This window comes from Theropithecus gelada, chromosome X (assembly GCF_003255815.1).
Source record: "Theropithecus gelada isolate Dixy chromosome X, Tgel_1.0, whole genome shotgun sequence".
NCBI classification, from domain to species: domain Eukaryota; kingdom Metazoa; phylum Chordata; class Mammalia; order Primates; family Cercopithecidae; genus Theropithecus; species Theropithecus gelada.
Window position 1 is genome coordinate 133,295,665 of NC_037689.1, and position 19,597 is coordinate 133,315,261.

Consider the following 19,597-nt stretch of genomic DNA (forward strand, 5'->3'; position numbering starts at 1 on the left):
AGGCAAGAGCTACCATCAAACAACAGAAAAGTCCCGGTGTATGCCCCCATTGTGAAAAAGGCCATCACTGGACAAGTCAGTGTGATTCTAAAATTAGTAAAGATGGACAATCTCTCTCGGGAAATGGGAAGAGAAGCCTGCCTCGAGCCCCTCAACAAACCGAGGCATACCCGGCACAGCCAGTGCCCTTACAAATGTACAACAATTGCCCCCAGCCACAGCAGGTGGTGCTGTTGTAGACTCTGCAGCAAAATTCCCATCTCCTTACTTCCTGGGGAGCCACCAAAAAAGGTCCCTACAGGAGTTAGGGGACACTTACCTGCAGAAACAGTTGGTCTATTACTTGGAGAGTCTGGTCTAAATTTGAAAGGTGTCACTGTGCCTATGGGAATAATTGATTCTGATTATACCGGAGAAATTCAATTAGTTATTAGGTCTTCAACTCCATGATCTGCTTCCCCAGGAAAAATAATTGCTCAGTTGTTGCTGTTACCTTACATAAAACTAGGAAACAGCACAGTGAAGAGAACAGGTGGCTTTAGGAGACCTAATCCAACAGTAAAGGCTGTATGTTGTGTTAATCAAGTGTCTGACAAAAGATCTATTTGCACAGTAACTATTCAAGGAAAAGATTTTGAAGGACTAGTAGATACTGGAGCTGATGTCTCTATTATTGTTATAAAGCAATGGCCCCGGCATTGGCCTAAGCAAAAGGCATCCATTGGTATTGTTGGAGTAGGAGCTGCCTCAGAAGTTTTTCAAAGTTCCTTAATTTTACCATGTCAAGGGCCGGATGGTCAGGAAGGGACAATTCAGCCTATCATTACACCTATTCCTGTCAATTTATGAGATAGAGACTTATTGCAACAATGGGATGCTGAAATACCTATTCCTATGGATCAATATAGTAGTAATAATAGTAGGCAAATGATGAGAAATATGGGATATTGCCTGGGAAAAGGACTAGGAAAAGATAAAAATGGCCAATCAGAATCCTTAGAATGAAAAGGACAAACAGATTGGACTGGATTGGGGTGTCATTTTTAGGAGCAGCCATTGTTGAGCCTCTAGCTCCCATTCTTCTTGTTTGGCTAAAGCAATGGCCGCTGAAACAGGAAAAACTGGAGGCTTTAAAAGAGCTGGTGCAGGAACAATTGCAAAAGGGTCATATAGAACCTACTTTCTCCCCTTGGAATTCTCCCATATTTGTCATTAAGAAAAAGTCAGGGAAATGGAGAATGTTAACAGATTTAAGGACTGTTAATGCTGTAATTCAACCCATGGGTGCACTACAACCAGGGTTACCCTCCATAACAATGATCCCAAAATACTGGCCTCTTATAGTGATAGATCTAAAGGATTGCTTTTTCACCATTCCTTTAGCTGCCCAAGATTATGAAAAATTTGCTTTTACTGTTCCTGCCATAAATAACAAATAACCAGCGGACAGATAGCATTGGAAAGTACCAATGGAAAAGCCTTATTTGCAGGACCTCAATAACAAGGCATGCTAAATATCCCGACTATTTGCCAAACTTATGTTGGGAAAGCTATTAAGCCAGTTAGAGAACAGTTTTTAAAATGTTATTATCCATTACATGGATGATATTTTGTGTGCAGCTGAAACTAGGGAAGAATTCATGTTGTGCTACAAACTGTTAGAAAAGGCTGTAAATATGGCAGGGTTGATTATGGCCCCCGATAAAATCCAAACTTCTGCTCCCTTTCAATATCTAGGAATGAAGGTAGAGCAAAGTGCTATTAAGCCTCACAAGGTTCAAATTCGAAGAGATAATTTAGAAACCTTAAAAGATTTCCAAAAATTATTAGGAGACATTAATTGGATTCATCCAACTTTAGGCATTCCTACCTATGCTATGTCTCACCTCTTTTCCACTTTACATGGTGATTCTAACCTTAACAGTAAATGCTCCTTGTCCAAAGAAGCATTGGAGGAACTTCAATTAATTGAGAAAAAAATTCAGCAAGCACACATAGAGCGGATTAATCTGATGCAGCCATTACAGTTATTAGTTCGTCCTACTAAGCATTAGCCTACAGGAGTTATAGTTCAACAAGATGATCTAGTTAAGTGGCTTTTCCTACCTCACAATACAACCAAAACGTTCACTCTGTACTTGGATCAAATTGCTGTGCTAGTAGGACAAGGCAGGCTGCACACAACAAAGCTAATGGGATGTGATCCAAATCAGATTATAGTTCCATTAACTAAACAACAAATTCAACAAACCTATGTTAATTCCCAAGAATGGCAAGTTAATTTGGCAGATTTTGTTGGCATTCTTGATAATAATTATCCTAAATCTAAGATATTTCAGTTTCTAAAATTAACATCCTGGATATTGCCTTCTATTACGCAAAAAGCCCCTATTAAAGGGGCCATTACCGTTTTTACTGATGGATCTAGTAATGGAAAAGCCTTATTTGCAGGACCTCAATAACAAGTTTTGCAAACTGACTTTGCTTCTGCTCAAAGGGCTGAACTTATGGCTGTGATAACAGTATTAAAACTTTTAAACAGCCAGTAAACATTGTTTCCGATTCAGCGTATGTAGTGGAAGCCACACAAAATATTGAATGTGCCTTAATTCGAAATGTGACTGATGAACAACTTAATCTTCTATTTCATTCTTTAAAGCCAGCAGTGCAACAAAGGCATTCACCTTTCTATGTCATTCATATGAGAGCACATACTAACCTCCCTGGCCCTTTAACTAAACTTAATCAAAGGGAGGATGCATTGGTGTCTGCAGCTTTTGCTGATGCACAAATATTTCATTCTTTAACCCATCTTAATGCTGCGGGCTTTAGAAAAAGATATGGTCTATCATGGAAACAAGCTAAAGAAATTGTGCAACACTGTTCTGCCTGCCAAGTCCTGCATTTGCCACATCAAGGAACAGGAGTCAACCCTAGAGGTTTATCTTCAAATTCCATTTGGCAGATGGATGTAACACATATTCCTGCTATTGGAAAATTGTCCTTTATTCATGTTTCAGTAGATACCTATTCACATTTTATCTGGGCCACATGTCAAACAGGGGAGACTATAGTTCATGTTAAAAGACATCTTTTATCTTGCTTTTCTGTTATGGGAATCCCAGAAGAAAATCAAAACTGATAACGGCCCAGGATACTGTAGCATTCTTTCAACAATGAAATATTGCCCACATTATGGGTATTCCATATAACTCACAAGGACAGGCAATAGCGGAAACAGCTAATCGTACTTTAAAAACTCAAATACAAAAGCAGAAGGCAGGAGACCAGGAATATAAAACACCACATATGCAATTGCATCTAGCTTTATTAACATTAAATTTTTTTAATGTACAAAAAGATCAACCCATAACTGCAGTGGTACAACACCTAAGAGGAGAAAAGGAAAATAAAAAGGTTGGACAAGATATATGGTGGAGGGATGCACATACAAAGAACTGGGAAAAAGGAAAGATAATTATACAGGGAAGAGGATTTGCTTGTGTCTCTCCAGGTAACAATCGGGTGCCTGTGTGGGTGCCCACAAAACAGATGAAGATTATCATGAGCCACAGCATCTAGTGGACCCAACTGTACAGTGCGAATTGAAGGTTTGAAAAGCCTCAATTTGCTCGACTTTGTCACCCCCATGACCTGGTGCTGGGTCTGATCTCCCCAACAGTTTGCAGTAGTAAAATGAGCACTGCTAGTGAACAGTAAGAAATAGCAAAAGAATTACTCAAATTTACACCTTTGGAGTCCTATAATCAAGTGCCTATAAAAGACAAGTCTCTGGGTGACTAACTGTAAATTTTTTGTCCAGTCTCTAGCTCCTGGGCTCCAGCAATATTCCTGTCTCAGCCTCCCAAAGTGCTGGGATTACAGGCGTGAGCCACCGGCCCTGACCTGGTTGGTTTTCTTGTGCTTTGATATCTTAGAATAGTTCGGTCAAAATAAGGAGTACTAAGTGGTTGATTTGTTGTTTCTAATGTACTGTGGAACATGAAGAAAGAAGTCGTTAAAGTTCTTGCTCAAGGTCTGAATGAAGGACCTGAAAACATCTATGACTGGCCTGAAAAAAAGCGTCATCTCCTATGGCCACCAGGCCAAGATTTGGGAAAATAAAATCCAAAGTCTACTCCTGTGAGTGGCTGAATTACAACACAAATTGAATTTACAACCTCAAAAGGGTCTCTTCTGTTAACGTTAGGGCACTAATATGGAGAAATCAGATACTGAAAACTGGAATGGAAATGTATAGGTTTATGCTAATGAATCTGAGCACTTTGAACCGTGTTTTAGTCAGTTAGGGCTGCTATAATAAAATACCATATACTAGGTACCACATAAACAACAGAAATTGTATTTCTCACATTTCTACAGGCTGGAAGTCTGAGATAAAGGTGCCAGCATGGTTGGGTTCTGGTGAGGGCCTTCTTCCATGTTGCCAGGGCACAGAGAACTCGCTGGGGTCCCTTTTATATGGACAATATTTGCATTCATTAGGGCTCCACTTTCATGACCTAATCACATTCCAATGGCTCCACCTCCTAAGGACAACACAATAGGAGTTAGGATTTCAACAAATGAATGTGGCAGGGAACACAAACGTTCAGTCCATTGCAAATCCCTGAATTCTCCTGGTGTCTTCGTCAATAGAGGCAGCCCTCCCACTTCTCCTGCCGGAGGTTCCCCTTTGTCCGAAGAGCCTGTAAGGGTCTCAGCTAAGATTGTTGCCTTGAAGGACACTGCTGCTCCTCCTCTGGAACTAACACCACCACCCCTCATTGCTTCTTAACCTACACTTAAACTCAAGTTCCTGTTGGGCAAATCAGTGAGTTAAAAACTGAGCCCTGTCAGGAGGTGTGATAGTCACCAAAACAACTGTATGATTTTTCCAATACAAAGTTTATATAGTAGTCTGTGATAAACGTGTGAGAATAGTTCCTAAGGCTGGGGTGTGAAGGTGGACAAAATATAATATTGAATCTGGCTTCAAATATTTGTGTGCAAGTTTTTCTGTGGATATATGCTTGTATTTCTCTTGGATATTTAGCTAGAAGTGGAATTTCCAGGTCATTTGATAACTATCAATTTTTCATGAAATGCCAGACTATTTTACAAAGATGCTACACCATTTTACATTCCCAGCAGCAATGGTGGAGGGTTCCAATTTCTCCACATCCTCTACAACACTTGTTAAGTACTTGTTAATATTCATCCCAGTGAGGTGAATTAGTATCTCCTTGTGGATTTGATTTCCATTCCCTTAATGACTGAGGACATTGATGATCTATTCCTGTGTTTAAGGTTGTAGAAATGAGGTCCTGGTTTCTTTCCTGGGTGGTCCCTGAGACAGCCAGGGACCACTCTCAGCTCCTAGGCCCTCCAGTATAGCTTCGTTGTGTACTCCTACATCTTCAAAACAGGAAAGCCCAATCAAATCTCCTTGTCCTTTGACTATCTTGTACTTCTTTTTCTGCTCTCTGGTGGAGAAATCTGTGCTTTTACATGTTTTTATTGGGGTGGGGGGGGCATTGGTGGTGGTGTTCGTTCGTTTGTTTGTTTGTTTGTTTGACAGGGTCTTGCTCTGTCTCCCAGGCTGGAGTGCAGTGGCGTGATCACGGCTCACTGTAGCCTCAAATTGCTGAGTACAAGTGATCCTCTCGCCTCAGCCTCCCAAGTAGCTGGGACTACAGGCATGCAGCACCACACCCACCTAATTTTTAAAAACTGTTGTGTTAGAGACAGAGGTTTCACTTTGAACTCTTCATTCCTCTCAACCAAGAGACTAAGTAGGGGGTCCGCTACTGGCTCGGGTGATGGAAACTGAAAAAAAAAAAAAAAAAGAGATCAGGTTTCTACTACACCAGGGGCTAAGGAAGAGTAAGTCTGATATGTCTAGAGAGCTTCTTAGTCCTCCCGTGTTTGGAATTAAAGTTAATGGAAAATCACAGCAACCCCATCCAGCAGGATATCTAATGGTTCAGACTCTTCTGTAATGAAGGTTTGAGTCATCCTGCCAGGCCAAGCACCATGACCAAATGACATGCTATCTTAGAGCAAAGGAAATGCGAAATGGGTAGTGAAAGAAGGCAGTTATAAATACCAGCTACAACAATGTGAGCTGCTGCACAAAACATGACTGTAATAGTATTTACCTAATGGGTTAATAATATCTACCAGCACAGGTGGGAATATAAAACAACCAAAAAACAAATAAAATCCTTTTAAATAAAATCCTTAGGAAAAAAGAACATCTTTTACTATCAGAAATTTCTTAGCCTCTGGAAGGCCATTTGATTCAGTAACATATGCCAGGAGACTTCAGCAATATCCTGCTTCACTGTAGAAAACGCAATCTGATCCTTTTCTCTCCTCAATCATTAACGAGATTATGCATTTGGGGTGTGATAATCCTCCATGGACAAGTATTCTCAAATCATACGTTTCAGTTTCTTCTCAAGGTGCTGAACAAAGTCTCATCTTATACATCTGAAAAGAAAGAGACATGTCATTAACCAAAGATAGCCAAGGAGCCTATGCTGTAGGAAGCACTGTAAGGGATAGAAAGATGAAGTAACAGTCAGCATGGAAATAGAAATATATCTGCATGGTAAGAGGTAGTCTAGCCGGCAATAACAAATGCTGGCAAGGGTGTGGAGAAAACGGAACCTTCATATACTGTTGGTGGAAATATCGATTACTACAACGACTATGAAGAACAGTTTGGAGGTTGCTCAAAAATCTAAAAATGGAGCTATCATATGATCCAGCAATCCCACTGTTTGGTATACACCCAAGAGAAAGGAAATCAGTGTACTGAAGAGATATCTGCACTCCCATGTTTGTTGCACAACCATTCACAGTAGCCAAAATTTGGAAGCAACTGAAGTGTCCACTAACAGATGAATGGATAAAGAAAATATGGTACACATACACCATAGAGTACTGTTCAGCCATAAAAAAGAATGAGATTCATTTTCAACAACATGGATGGAACCGAAGGTCATTATGTTAAGTGAAATAAGCCAGGTACAGAAAGACAAACTTCACATATTCTCATTTATCTGTGGGAGCAAAAATGTAAAACAACAGAACTAATGGAGATAGAGAGTAGAATGATGGTTACCAGAGGCTGGGAAGGTTAGTGGGGGTGCAGGGTGTGGGTAGTGGTGATGATTAATAGGTAGATGAATGGAATAAATAAGATGTCGTATTTCATAGCCCAATGGGGTTACTATAGTCGGTAATAAGATTAGAGGAGGCTTATCATTAATTGGAAGGGGAGCTATGGTGATGCTAGGATATGGGGGTAAGCTGAGAGGTCCTCTTGTGGGATGTAAATTGCAAGCTTTGTATAGTTGTGGATTCTCCTTCAACGAAAAGGAAGCTTGGACATAAGGTATTTCACTCCATTTGCCTTCCCTCTTACAGAAAAGGTCAAGCTGCAGGATAGTATTGTAATTTATACTTCCCTCAGGTGGCCATTTTTCCCCATCAGAGGGAGAACATTGGGGCCAAGCCATAGTGCAGAAAAAAAATGAGCTGCCTCTTTCTCATGGTTTGCAGGTCAAATTGCTCCCAGTGCCTTAAGATGCATTTCAAGGGTTAGCCTGTTGATGCCTGAGTGTTTCCCATGTGAAAGACAAAACTGCCCATGGTTTTCGTTTGTTTCCCCTGCCTGCCAAGAATCCGCAACAGTCCCTGGACCCTGCTGATTGTGGGATAGTTGTGCTCACCAACACAGCAGCAGAAACACCCCTTGCCCAAGAACCTGCAACAGTCCCTGGACCCTGCTGATCAGAATAGTTGTGCTCACCAACACAGCAGCAGAAACACCTCTTGACCAAGAACCCACAATGGTTCCTGGACCCTGCTGATTGGAATAGTTGTACTCACTGACACAGCAGCAGAAACACTAGTTTTCCTCCTAGACCACAAGGAGGACCAAGGAAGGTCAGATTTAGTGGCCCTTACCAACACATTCTCGAAAACCTGCACCCTTGCCTGTCCTCCTAGACCACAAAGAGGACCAAGAAAAATCGGATTTAGTGGCCCTTACCAATGCATTCTCAAAAATCTGTTAAGAGTCCTAAGCATTCTTCTGTTAGTATTGGGACTTTACCCCTGTCCCATAAAGATGTTATGCCCCCAAAATGAAGTGGAGGGCCATAACCTGAGGGAGGGAAGGGATCTCCAGAGTTGGAAAAGTGATGCCTTTTGTCCTCACTTATATGAATAGGAAAGATACCATTTATGAAGCTCCCCATTTAGCTTCAGGAATAGCTTTTGTTAGGCCTGCTAGTCTAAGGAGGGATCCTAAAATTCCGGATAGTACACCCCCCTCCAACTGACGGGGCTTTGGGCAAAAATTATGTCTTTCTTGATTGGTGAGCCCAGGTGCCTAAAGAAGGTAACAGAGTCCTGAAGTTTATGCTAGAAATCATTCTTATAGGAGAAACTAGAAAAGCACCAGTGACAGGGAGTGGTTTTTAGAAGTGGGACTAGCCTTGGAGAAGAGAGGCGAGAGGAAGTTTGTCTGACAGGCATTAGGACCCAGGAGGCAAGGGTCAGGATAGATAGGATAGATGGGCAAGTCTCACTTGGGCGACACGACTTTGAGAGTTCTTCTCATGACCGCAGAGTCAACCAACTTGCTGTCAGGACCCCAGAACTGAATGGCTTTCCTCTCTGTCGACCCTTGGCTCAGCCCAGAAGTACAGAAAAAGTGGAAGCTGATTCCAGGCAAACCAACGCTCCCAACTCTGAAGAGTCGGGGTTGTTAGACAGCCCTTTCCCAGAAAGCCTGACCCCCGTGTCTTTAGTCCTATGGCCACTCTAGTCGCTTTTAACTGACTGAAAGGTGCACAGTATTTAGCCCCTGAATTCTAAGGAAAAATAGGACAGAATAGCAGGCAAAAGGGGTTCGATGGTACTCACCGCTTGGAGATAGTTCCTTCGTGGTCACCAAAATGTGTCCAGAGTTGGTTCCTCCCAGTGTATTCTTGGTCTCACTGATTTCAAGTATGAAGCCACAGACCCTCATGGTGTTATAGTTCTTAAAGATGGTGTGTCAGGAGTTTGTTCCTTCTGATGTTCAGATGTGTCCAGAGTTTCTTCCTTCCGATGGATTCATGGTCTTGCTGACTTCAGGAGTGAAGCTGCAGACCTTCACAGTGAGTATTACAGCTCTTAAGTGTGGCACATCTGGAGTTGTTTGTTCCTCCCACTGGGTTTGTGGTCTCACTGACTTCAGGAGTGAAGCTATAGACCTTTGCAATGAGTGTTACAGCTCTTAAAGATGGTGCAGCCCCAAAGGGTGAGCAGCAGCAAGATTTATTGTGAAGAGCGAAAGAACAAAGCTTCCACAGCATGGAAGGGGGACCCAAGTGGGTTGATGCTGCTGGCTTTGGTGGCCAGCTTTTATTGCATTTGGCCCCGCTCACATCCTGCTGATTGGTCCATTTTACAGAGTGCTGATTGGTCCGTTTTTACAGAGTGATGATTGGTGCATTTACAAACCATTAGCTAGACACAGAGAACTGACTGGTGCATTTTTACAGAGAGGTGATTGGTGCGTTTACAAACCTTTAGCTAGACACAGAGCACTGATTGGTGCATTTTTACATGGTGCTGATTGGTACATTTACAAACCTTTAGCTAGACACAGAGCACTGATTGGTGCGTTTTTACAGAGTGCTGATTGGTGCATTTACAAACCTTTAGCTAGACACAGAGTGCTGATTGGTGCCTTTTTACAGAGTGCTGATTGGTGCATTTACAATCTTTAGCTGGACAAAAAGTGCTGATTGGTACATTTTTACAGAGTGCTGATTGGTGGATTTACAATCCTTTACTTAGACACAGAATACTGATTGGTGCGTTTACAATCCTTTAGCTAGACAGAAAAATTCTCCAAGTCCCCAACTGACCCAGAAGCCCAGCCAGCTTCACCTCTCAATTCTACTATAAAGAGAATTATTGTAGCACTATTATTAGTGCATTTTTACAGAGTGCTGATTGGTGCATTTACAAACCTTTAGTTAGACACAGAGCGCTGATTATGTAGCTATTATTGTAGCACTATTCACAACAGCAAAGACTTGGAACCAACCCAAATGCCCATCAATGATCGACTGGATAAAGAAAATGTGCACATGTACCCATGGAATACTATGCAGCTATAAAAAAGAATTAGTTCATGTCCTTTGAAGGGACATGTGTCAGCAAGATAACACAGGAACAGAAAACCAAACACCACATGTTCTCACTCACAAGTGGGAGTTGAACAATGAGAACACATGGACACAGGGAGAAGAACATCACAGAATGGGGCCTGTCGGGGGGTGAGGGGCTAGGGGAGGGATAGCGTAAGAGAAATACCTAATGTAGATGATGGGTTGATGGATGCAACAAACCACCATCACATGTGTCTACCTGTGTAACAAAACTGCACGTTCTGCACATGTATCCCAGAACTTAAAGTATGATTAGAAAAGAGAATATTATCATAATGGCACTGGGTGAGGCAAAGATGTTTCTTAAAATAATAAAAAGCACTAGCCATAAATAATACACTGATTAATAAAACTAAGAGAATCTGTTCATCTAAAACACATTATTGAGATCGTGTAAAAGCAAAAATTTATAGAAGATACTAAAATTTTATATGTATTTTTATATATGTACATATATGCCTGTGTGCATGTGTATATAACCGAAATACAGAATATATGGAAACTACAAATTCATTTTTAAAATACAAACATATCAGTAAAAGCTGGGGGAAAATACATGAAAAGAAACTTCATAAAAGACATAGTTAAATGACCAATAAACACATAAAATGGTGTTCCAAAAAAACAATAAATAGCTGGGTGCAGTGGCACTGCAATTCAGTCTGGGCGACAGAGGGAGTCCCCATCTCAAAAGACAAACAAAAATCAATACATAAAAACAATTTTTTAAAAAGGTGCTTGATCTCATTAATCAGCAGAGAAATGCGAGTGTAGACATAAGGAGAGATCACTGCACACCCATCAGAGTGGCTGGAATGAAAGACTAACTGTATTGTGAGTGTTCGAATGTGACACAGCTGGAACCTACGAATATTTCTGGACCCCCACTCCCACACAGACACCTGAGGCTGTGGCTGAAAGGTCAGATAGAATCCCGGCAAAGAGTTCCTTCAGAATTGAGATCAACCAACTAAGGAAAACACCCCAACCCGGGACGAGACAGAGTTCTCAAGGTCACGTGGCCTCCCTCATGGCTGACACAGAGTTCCCTGAGTCCCACCATAGGCTTAGAGAATCCAAGGAATAGCACCCCATTCCCCCGTGGCACCAGGACAGAGTACCCACAGATAATAATTTTAAAAACCCAGCATCAAGAGAAAGTATCTGGTAAGCATCTACATCGGGGATAAGCAGATCCAAAGAAAAGGCAAAACATCCTAGCTGAGAGGGAGCGACATCCAATGACAAATGTGCCCCACGGCCAACATCAGCAACCAAGGAAGAGACCCTTGGGGGTTGAGATAAAGCCCCCAACAGTGACCCCACAGGGCTGCGATCATGCGTCTGGGGCACAACCACCACCACCACGTTCCATGAGCAAATATAAAGTCCCCAAGGCAGAGTCCCCCCTCAGGACTGCGACTGAGCAGGAAGGAAACACCACTGCACCCGAGGCCAACACAGGCAACCAAGGCATGGTCCCCAACCCCAGGGCTCAGGTCATTTCAGCAGGAAAAGTCCCTAACATCACCGAGAGGGAGCCCCCAAAGAAAACCCCCCTGCCCCACAACATAGCCGAGACGGAGTGCCCAAGGAAAACGCTCCCCCATGGCTAACACAGGTGCTCATGGCAGTGTCCCCAGAGCAAAGCCACTTCCCCAAGGGAGCCCTACCACACACCGGACAGAGAACACCACAGAAAAGACGCTTTCCGAGGAAAAAGGACACTTTCTGGGGCGAAATTAAAGCATCCAGGGAAAAACTGCCCACTCACAGTCCTGAAGTCCTGACCTTGCTGGAGGAGAGACAGTGGCACCTCACAAAATGGCAGTGAAGCTGTGGCGCCTCCCCACTGGTGGCACTTTGTAGAAACCCGCCCTCCGGGAATTGTGGAAAATGTGCCCCCTAGGGCACCTGGGAGTGATGTGCATGGGGAGGCGTCTCACCAGAAGCACTGATCCCGTTCTGCCAAAGGGGAATAGAAGGAAGAGAAATAACCAGCCACAGCGTGCCTGCCCCAGCCCAACACTGGGAACCTGTTGGGGGCGCCAGAGTCCTGAGGAGAAGTCTCGTGAACGCAGCCCTCCCCTTCGCTGACTCTGGCGCCCTCTACAGGCGACCTTCAGTAACAACTGCACAGCAACATAAGCAGCGGAACGCAGAACCTTCTCACACAGTGGGATGAAATCGCCTGGGTAACATAGTGAGATCCCGGCTCTACAAGCAACCAATCAATGAACCGAAAAAAAAAAAAAAAAAAGAAAGAAACAAAAATTAACTGGGCATGGTGGCGCGCGCCTGTGGTCCCAACTACTAGGGAAGTTGAGGTGGGAGGATCGCTTGAACCCAGGAGGCGGAGGTAGCAGTGAACCAAGATCGTGGCACTGCGCTCCAGCCTGGGCAAAAGAAGAGACTCCATCTATAAAAAAGAAAAAAGACAAGAAAAAGAAACAACAACAACAAACTGAAATTTTCATTTGAGGGGGTTGTGTTTTAAAGTCAACCCTGATCGGGCACAGTGGCTCACGCCTGTAATCTCAGCACATTTGGAGGCCGAAGCGGCTGGATCACCTGAGGTCAGGAGTTCGAGACCAGCCTAGGCAACATGATGAATCCCGTCTCTACTAAAATTACAGAAAATTAGCCAGGTGTGGTGGCGTGCACTTCTAGTGCCACCAGCTACTTGGGAGGCTGAGGCAGGAGAATCGCTTGAACCAGGGAGGTGGGGTTTACAGTAAGCTGAGATCACGCCACTGCACTCCAGCCTGGGTAACGGGCTCTCTCTAAAAATAAAAATAAAAATAAATTAATAAATAAAGTCAACCTCTATCTGTTAAAGGTAACCATTATTGTTAATTGATAAGAAAAATGAGGGCCCCAGTGCGGTGGCTAACACCTGTAATCCCAGCACTTTGGGAGGCCAAGGTGAGTGGATTCCTTGAGCCCAGGAGTTCAGGAGCAGCCTGGGCAGCATGGTGAAACCCCGTCACTACACAAAATACAAAAATTAGCTGAGCATGTACCTGTGGTCCTTGGTACTTGGGAGACTTGAGACCAGGAGTTTGAGGCTGCATTGAGCTTTGATCACACCACTGCACTACAGCCTGGGTGACAGAGTGAGACTGTCTTAAAAAAATAGAAAGAAAGAAAAATGAAAGGAGGGGAAACGTTATTATATTGCATCTATTAATCATTTTAATCTAGAACTTTGTATATTTTTCTATCTTTTTTATTTTTTTGAGACAGAGTCTGGCTCTGTCGCCCAGGCTGGAGTATGGTGGCATGATCTTGGCTCACTGCAACCTCCGCCTCCCAGATTCAAGCGATTCTCCTTCCTCATCCTCCTGAGAAGCTGGGCTTACAGGCATGCACCACCATGCCCGGCTGATTTTTGTATTTTTAGTAGAGACGGTGTTTCACCACATTGACCAGGCTGGTCTCAAACTCCTGACTTTAAGTGACTTGTCTGCCTTGGCCTCCCAAAGTGCTGAGATGCCAGGTGTGAGCCACCATGACCGGCTCATTTTTCCACTTTCACAACTCATTTTAAGTGCAGCAAAATTTACTTGAATTGTCCATAGTGGTAAAAAATATTACAGTGAAATTTTTAGAGTTTTAATGGAACAAGCAGTTTCACTCTTGACACAATTATTTGGAAGGGATTACTTCGCTGGTTTTGTAATTCAAAAGTTATGTTTGTAAAAAAATTAAAATTAAAACTAAAAAATATAGCCAGGCATGGTGGTGGGCACCTGTAATCCCTGCTACTCAGGAGGCAGAGGCAGGACAATCACTTGAACCTGAGAGGCACAAGCTTCAGTGAGCAGAGATCACGTCACTGCACTTCAGCCTGGGCAACAAACGGAGACTCCGTCTCAAAATAAATAAATTAATTAAAATTAAAATTAAAAATTATGTTTGGTAAGTACCCTGTTAGAAGAGAGTCATTTTCAGTATTACAACTTCCTAGCCTATTGTGTTAATATTTGCCTGGACTTCAGAACCTTCATAGAACACATTTTCTTTTGGAATATATTTGATTGATAAGAAAGCTTCAATATTGTTTTCACTTCGATATAGGAACACAGTTGTTTTGTTTGTTTCTTCTAGTGCTATCAAAATGAAATACTCATTTTTGCATTAAAAAATCCCACCACAGCAGTACTCATATGCGTATTTGATTGAATAACCATGAGACTGGATTCTTGGAGGGGCATAATTAGAATCCTGCCTACCACACAAGCCACAAGTGGACAGCTGCATATGACAGTCCTGACTGGGACAGCCCTGAAGGACAGTGGTGATGGGACATCCTCCCAGAGGGAAGAACTTTGAGCAGTGCACCTTCTTAGAGGAGACATATCCAGACGTGTAAGTATGTATCATGCATAGGCTGTGTCCCACTTATTAGCTGAATTGTCAGGGACTTTGAGGACATATGATTAAAAATTTGTGATAAGGAGGTCTGAGAAAAAAAAAACAAATATATGGACAGACCTTTGCAAATGGACATACAATGTGAAGATATTGGGGTCTCATGAAAGTTCTCAGCAAAGGTTATCCTCAGCAGAGCAGAATTTTAATAATTGGATGGATAAGGTACTCATTATCTAGATATTAATCAGCCTCTTTCCCCAACGCTTGTGTCACAATCTTATGGACTCAACAAACAAAGTGGTCAAACTGTCAGGGATGGAGATTATGTGCAGTAGCATGGACTTCCACTCACCATTTCAAACCTGGCTATGGTCATTGCTGAGTGAACAAACTTCCAGGAATGGAGACCAACTCTAAGGCCCCCAGTTTGGCCCCAGACTTCAGAATGATCTGACAGCCACTAGTTGGCATGTGGATTACAGTGGATCACTTCTATTATAAAAAGAGAAGTGCTTTCTTCTTACCTGAACAGACATTTAGTCTAGATATGGATTTTCCTTCCCACGTGCAGTGCTTTGAGAAAACCAATATTTGTATCTTGGCATCCAAAATTCTAGAAAGAGCCAGTTCCTCAAGTTCCTAGGGGTTATTCATTCTGGAGACTTTAGTATACACTGCGAGAAAACCTGTAGGCCATCCACTGGAATGCCCAAGTGGAGTCACTCTTAAACAATGAGCCCTGCATGTTTCCAGAAACTCTAATTGTCAGGAAGAAGTTTACTATGGTAGCCACTTCTCCACCCAGGACAATTGGAGAATGGCAGATATTAGGGACTATGAACTCTGTAAAAGCTGTAGAAGACTGCAGTAAAGAATCATAGTTACAGAACCAAAAGTGCCAGTCTTCTATTTTGGATATTGTACAAAGAGGATATACAATTAATAAAGTGGTCAAGGAACAGGTGTCTGCTTCAATACCAAAAACTAACATAGAAACCTGTAAAGGTGTCCAAGTAAGTAATCCTCTTCATGTATATCTGGTTAAGATTCAAAACCGAAGCTTGCTTTTGGGTTTCTCACTTGGGTATAATTGCATAATGCCGGTTTAGGCTTCTAGTGAACCTGTCACCCAGATAGTGAAGAGAGTATCCAATAGGTAGTTTTTCAACCCTCTAACCCGCACCCTCCCTCCCCTCCACCTCCCTTTTGGAGTCCTCAGAGTCAATGGTTTCTACCTTTATGTTCATGTGTACCCATTGTTTAGCTCCCACATATGAATGAGAACATGCAGTATCTCATTTTCTGACTATCTGATTTTCTTTCTGCGTTTCACTTAAAACTGAAGTTTTCGCCGGACACAGTGGCTCACACCTGTAATTCCAGGATTTGGAAGGCAGAAGTGGGTGGATGGCTTGAGGTCTGGAGTTCCAGACAAGGCTGGTCAACATGACGAAACTACAGCTCTACCAAAAATGCAAAAAATAGCTGGGGCCTGGCGCAGTGGCTTGCGCTTGTAATTCCAGCACTTTGGGAGTCTGAGGTAGGCAGATCATTCGAGGGTCAAGAGTTTGAGACTAGCCTCACCAACATGGTGAAACCCCATCTCTACTAAGAAATACAAACAATTAGCCAGGCGTGATAGTGTGTGACTATAATCCCAGCTACACAAGGAGGCTGAGGCAAGAGAATTGCTTGAACCTGGGAGGTGGAGGTGGCAGTGAGCCAAGATCGCACCATAAACTTAATCAAATTGTTGTTCCAACTGCAGCTGCTGTACTATAGGTGGTTTTGTTGTGTCAGCAACTGTGACATCCCTGGGAACCTGATATATAATCTTGATTAGGTGAATGTTTTGTTTTCTTTCAGTAATTGTCATAAACAAGAGTTTGGGTTCAGCTAGAGAGGAGAGCAATGTACTATGTACTCTCCTACGTACAATGTACTATGTACTCTCCTATGTACAATGTACAATGTACTAAATCTCCTATTTCAAGCTTGTATCAACTCTCTAGGTTTATATCCTAAATCAGTCCCTAGGGACCATGACCACCTTTCTCTTAAACCAGATGTGACACCATTCTTTGCCCTGATGACACTATGCTGACTGAGCAGGAGGTAGCAACTAATCCAGACACATTAGAAACACACCTGCAAGACATTATGTGAGAAATAATTGCCACACAAAATCAGGGTCTTCTGAGTGAAACATTTAACAATCTAGTAGTCTGGCATGTCAAGATGGTGCTCATAAGGTGAACAGCAAGTTCCTACATCTTGCCTTTCTTACCACTAAACAAGGAACACACAACCAAGTTGCATAATAGATGCTTGCTTTAGCATGTACCTCAATGTTGTGCGGTATCGTGACCCATTGACAAGTGCCTGAAACCCTGCTAGCATAGATCGGGTGCAGAAAAAGAGAAGCTTCCCTAGTCCTGCACCTGTGGTCTCATGTGGAGTTCCCTGTGACCAGTTGACTAGAAAATAAAAAACATGCCTGATTTTCATTTGTTACTTCAGAATATGCAGGCACTACATGTATTAAGTTTGTTACTACTGCAAAAGAAATTATCCCCAATTTAGCAGCTTAAAACAACACAAATATATAAGCAGTTCTGTAGATCAGAAATTCATGCAGCCTGGATTGGTTTCTCTGCTTAGGATCTCACAAAATCAAAGTTAAGGTATCAACTAGGCTGCTGACTAACTGAGGACTCAGAGAGAAACTGTTTTCAAGCTCATTTGAGTTACGGGCAGGTCTAACTTCTTACAGTTGTAGAACTGAGGTAGCCGTATACTCGTGGTCTTGGTTGAGGCCACTCTAAGCTACTTGAGCCACCTCCATACCTCCTTAGGTGCACCCTTCTATCTTCTAAGTAGTAATGGTGCATCATGATTGTGGTGACTGACATAAAGATCATTCATGGGTTTGGCAACATGAACTTTCATTTACAAGGTCCATCTCACTACAGCCACTGCTCACTATTCAATCTGCCAGCAGCAGAGACCAACACTGAGTCCCCAATATGGCACCACGTCCCAGAGTGGTCACTCAGCTTCCAGGTAGCACTGTAATTACTTGGATCTGCTTCCAAAATTGAAGGGGCATCATTTTGATCTTGCTGAAATAGACACTTACTATGCATATGGATTTTCATTCCCACCTATGGTACTTCAAGAAAACCAATACTGTGATATTAGGAAAGGCTGTATCCACCATCGTGGTATCCCATACTGCAACAGTTTTAAACATGAAACTCACTTTACAGGATATGAAGTATGGGAATGGGCTCATGCTAATGGATTTCACTAGTCTTGTGATGTTCTTCAGCATCCTGAAGTGGCTGGCTCAATAGAACACTGAAGGATCTTTTAAAGCCCGAGTTGTAGTTGCAGCTTTGTGGCAGTGCTTTGTGGGGCTTGGCTGACAATCTAGAAAGTGGCAAAGCTGAATCCCAGCATCACATATATGGAACTCTTTCTCCCACAGCCACATCCATGACTTCAAAAATGAAGGAGGCAATATGTGGGCCTTCTCTCACTATTACTCCTGGGTATCTAGTAACAAAATGTTGCTTCTTATGCTCAAGAAGCAAACTGTGCTGTCAAGCAGCCAACTTTTGGCTCTGCTGGACTAGAGGACTTAGTTACACATTGAGGAATTTTTTCAACAGGGGAAACCAAAGTGATTCCATCAAAATGAAAGTTGTGTCTGGCCAAGTGCCATGGCTCACACCTGTAATCCCAGCACTCTGGGAGGCCAAGGTGGGCAGATCACCTGAGGTCAGGAGTTGGAGACCAGCCTGCCCAATATGGTGAAACCCCATCTCTACGAAAAATACAAAAGTTAGCTGGATGCGGTGGTGTGTGCCTGTAGTCTCAGCTACTCCGGAGTCTAAAGCTGGAGAAACACTTGAATCTGGGAGGCAGAGGCTGCAGTGAGCCAAGTTTGCACTCCAGCTGGGGTGACAGACAGAGATTCTGGGGGGGGGGGGGAAGTCATGTCTGCAAGTTGACCAATTTGGACTGTTCATTCTTCTCAACCAAGAGACAAAGTAGGGGGTCTGCTACTGGCTGAGATTGGGTTCCTACTATACTAGGGGCTAAGAAAAGAGTATGTCTGGTATGTCTAGAGAGCTCCTTAGTCCTCCCATGTTTTGCGATTAAAGTTAATGGAAAATTAAAGTAATCCCATCCAGGCAGAATATCTAATGGTTCAGACTTGTCAGTAATGAAGGTTTGAGTCATGCTGCCAGGCCAAGCACCATGACCAACTGACATGCTATCTCAGGGCAAAGGGAATGCGAAATGGGTAGTGAAAGAAGGTAGTTATAAATACCAGCTACAACAATGTGAGCTGCTGCAGAAACCACGACTGTAATAATATTTATCTAATGGGTTAATAACATCTACCAGCATAGGTGGGAATACAAAACAATCAAAAAACAAGTTATCCTTTCAAATGAAATGCTTAGGGAAAAAGAACAACTTTTACTAACAGACATTTCTTAGCCTCTTGAAGGCCATTTGATTCAGTAACATATGCCAGGAGACTTCAGCAATATCCTGCTCCACTGTAGAAAACAGCAATCTGATCCTTTTCTCTCCTCAATCATTAATGAGATTATGCATTTGGGATGTGATAGTCCTCCATGGACAAGTACTCTCAAATCATACGTTTCAGTTTCTTCTCAAGGTGCAGAATTATGTCTCGTCTTTATATAACTGAAAAGAAAGAGACATGTCATTAACCAAAAGATAGCCAAACAATCTATCCTGTAGGAAGCACTGTGGGCGATAAAAAAGATGAAGTAACAGTCGGCATGGAAATAGAAATGTACCTGCATGGTAAGAGGTAGTCTAGCTGGCAATAACAAATGCTGGGGAGGGTGTGGAGAAAAGGGAACCTTCACCCACTGTTGGTGGGAATATAAGTTACTACAACAACTATGAAGAACAGTACGGAGGTTGCTCAAAAA

General features: G+C 42.7%; 1 protein-coding gene across 2 annotated transcripts in view; it reads right to left on the reverse strand.

The window, feature by feature from the left end:
• Nucleotides 1-6,225: 6,225 nt before the first annotated feature.
• Nucleotides 6,226-19,597, reverse strand: part of CT45A10 (cancer/testis antigen family 45 member A10) — a 73,934-nt gene continuing 60,562 nt past the window's right edge. For both annotated transcript variants that reach the window (XM_025372417.1, XM_025372418.1), the window contains exon 5: nucleotides 6,226-6,495. In XM_025372417.1, the coding sequence (XP_025228202.1) occupies nucleotides 6,483-6,495 (13 nt within the window). In that variant the 3' untranslated portion in view covers nucleotides 6,226-6,482. The remainder of the gene's footprint in view (nucleotides 6,496-19,597) is intronic.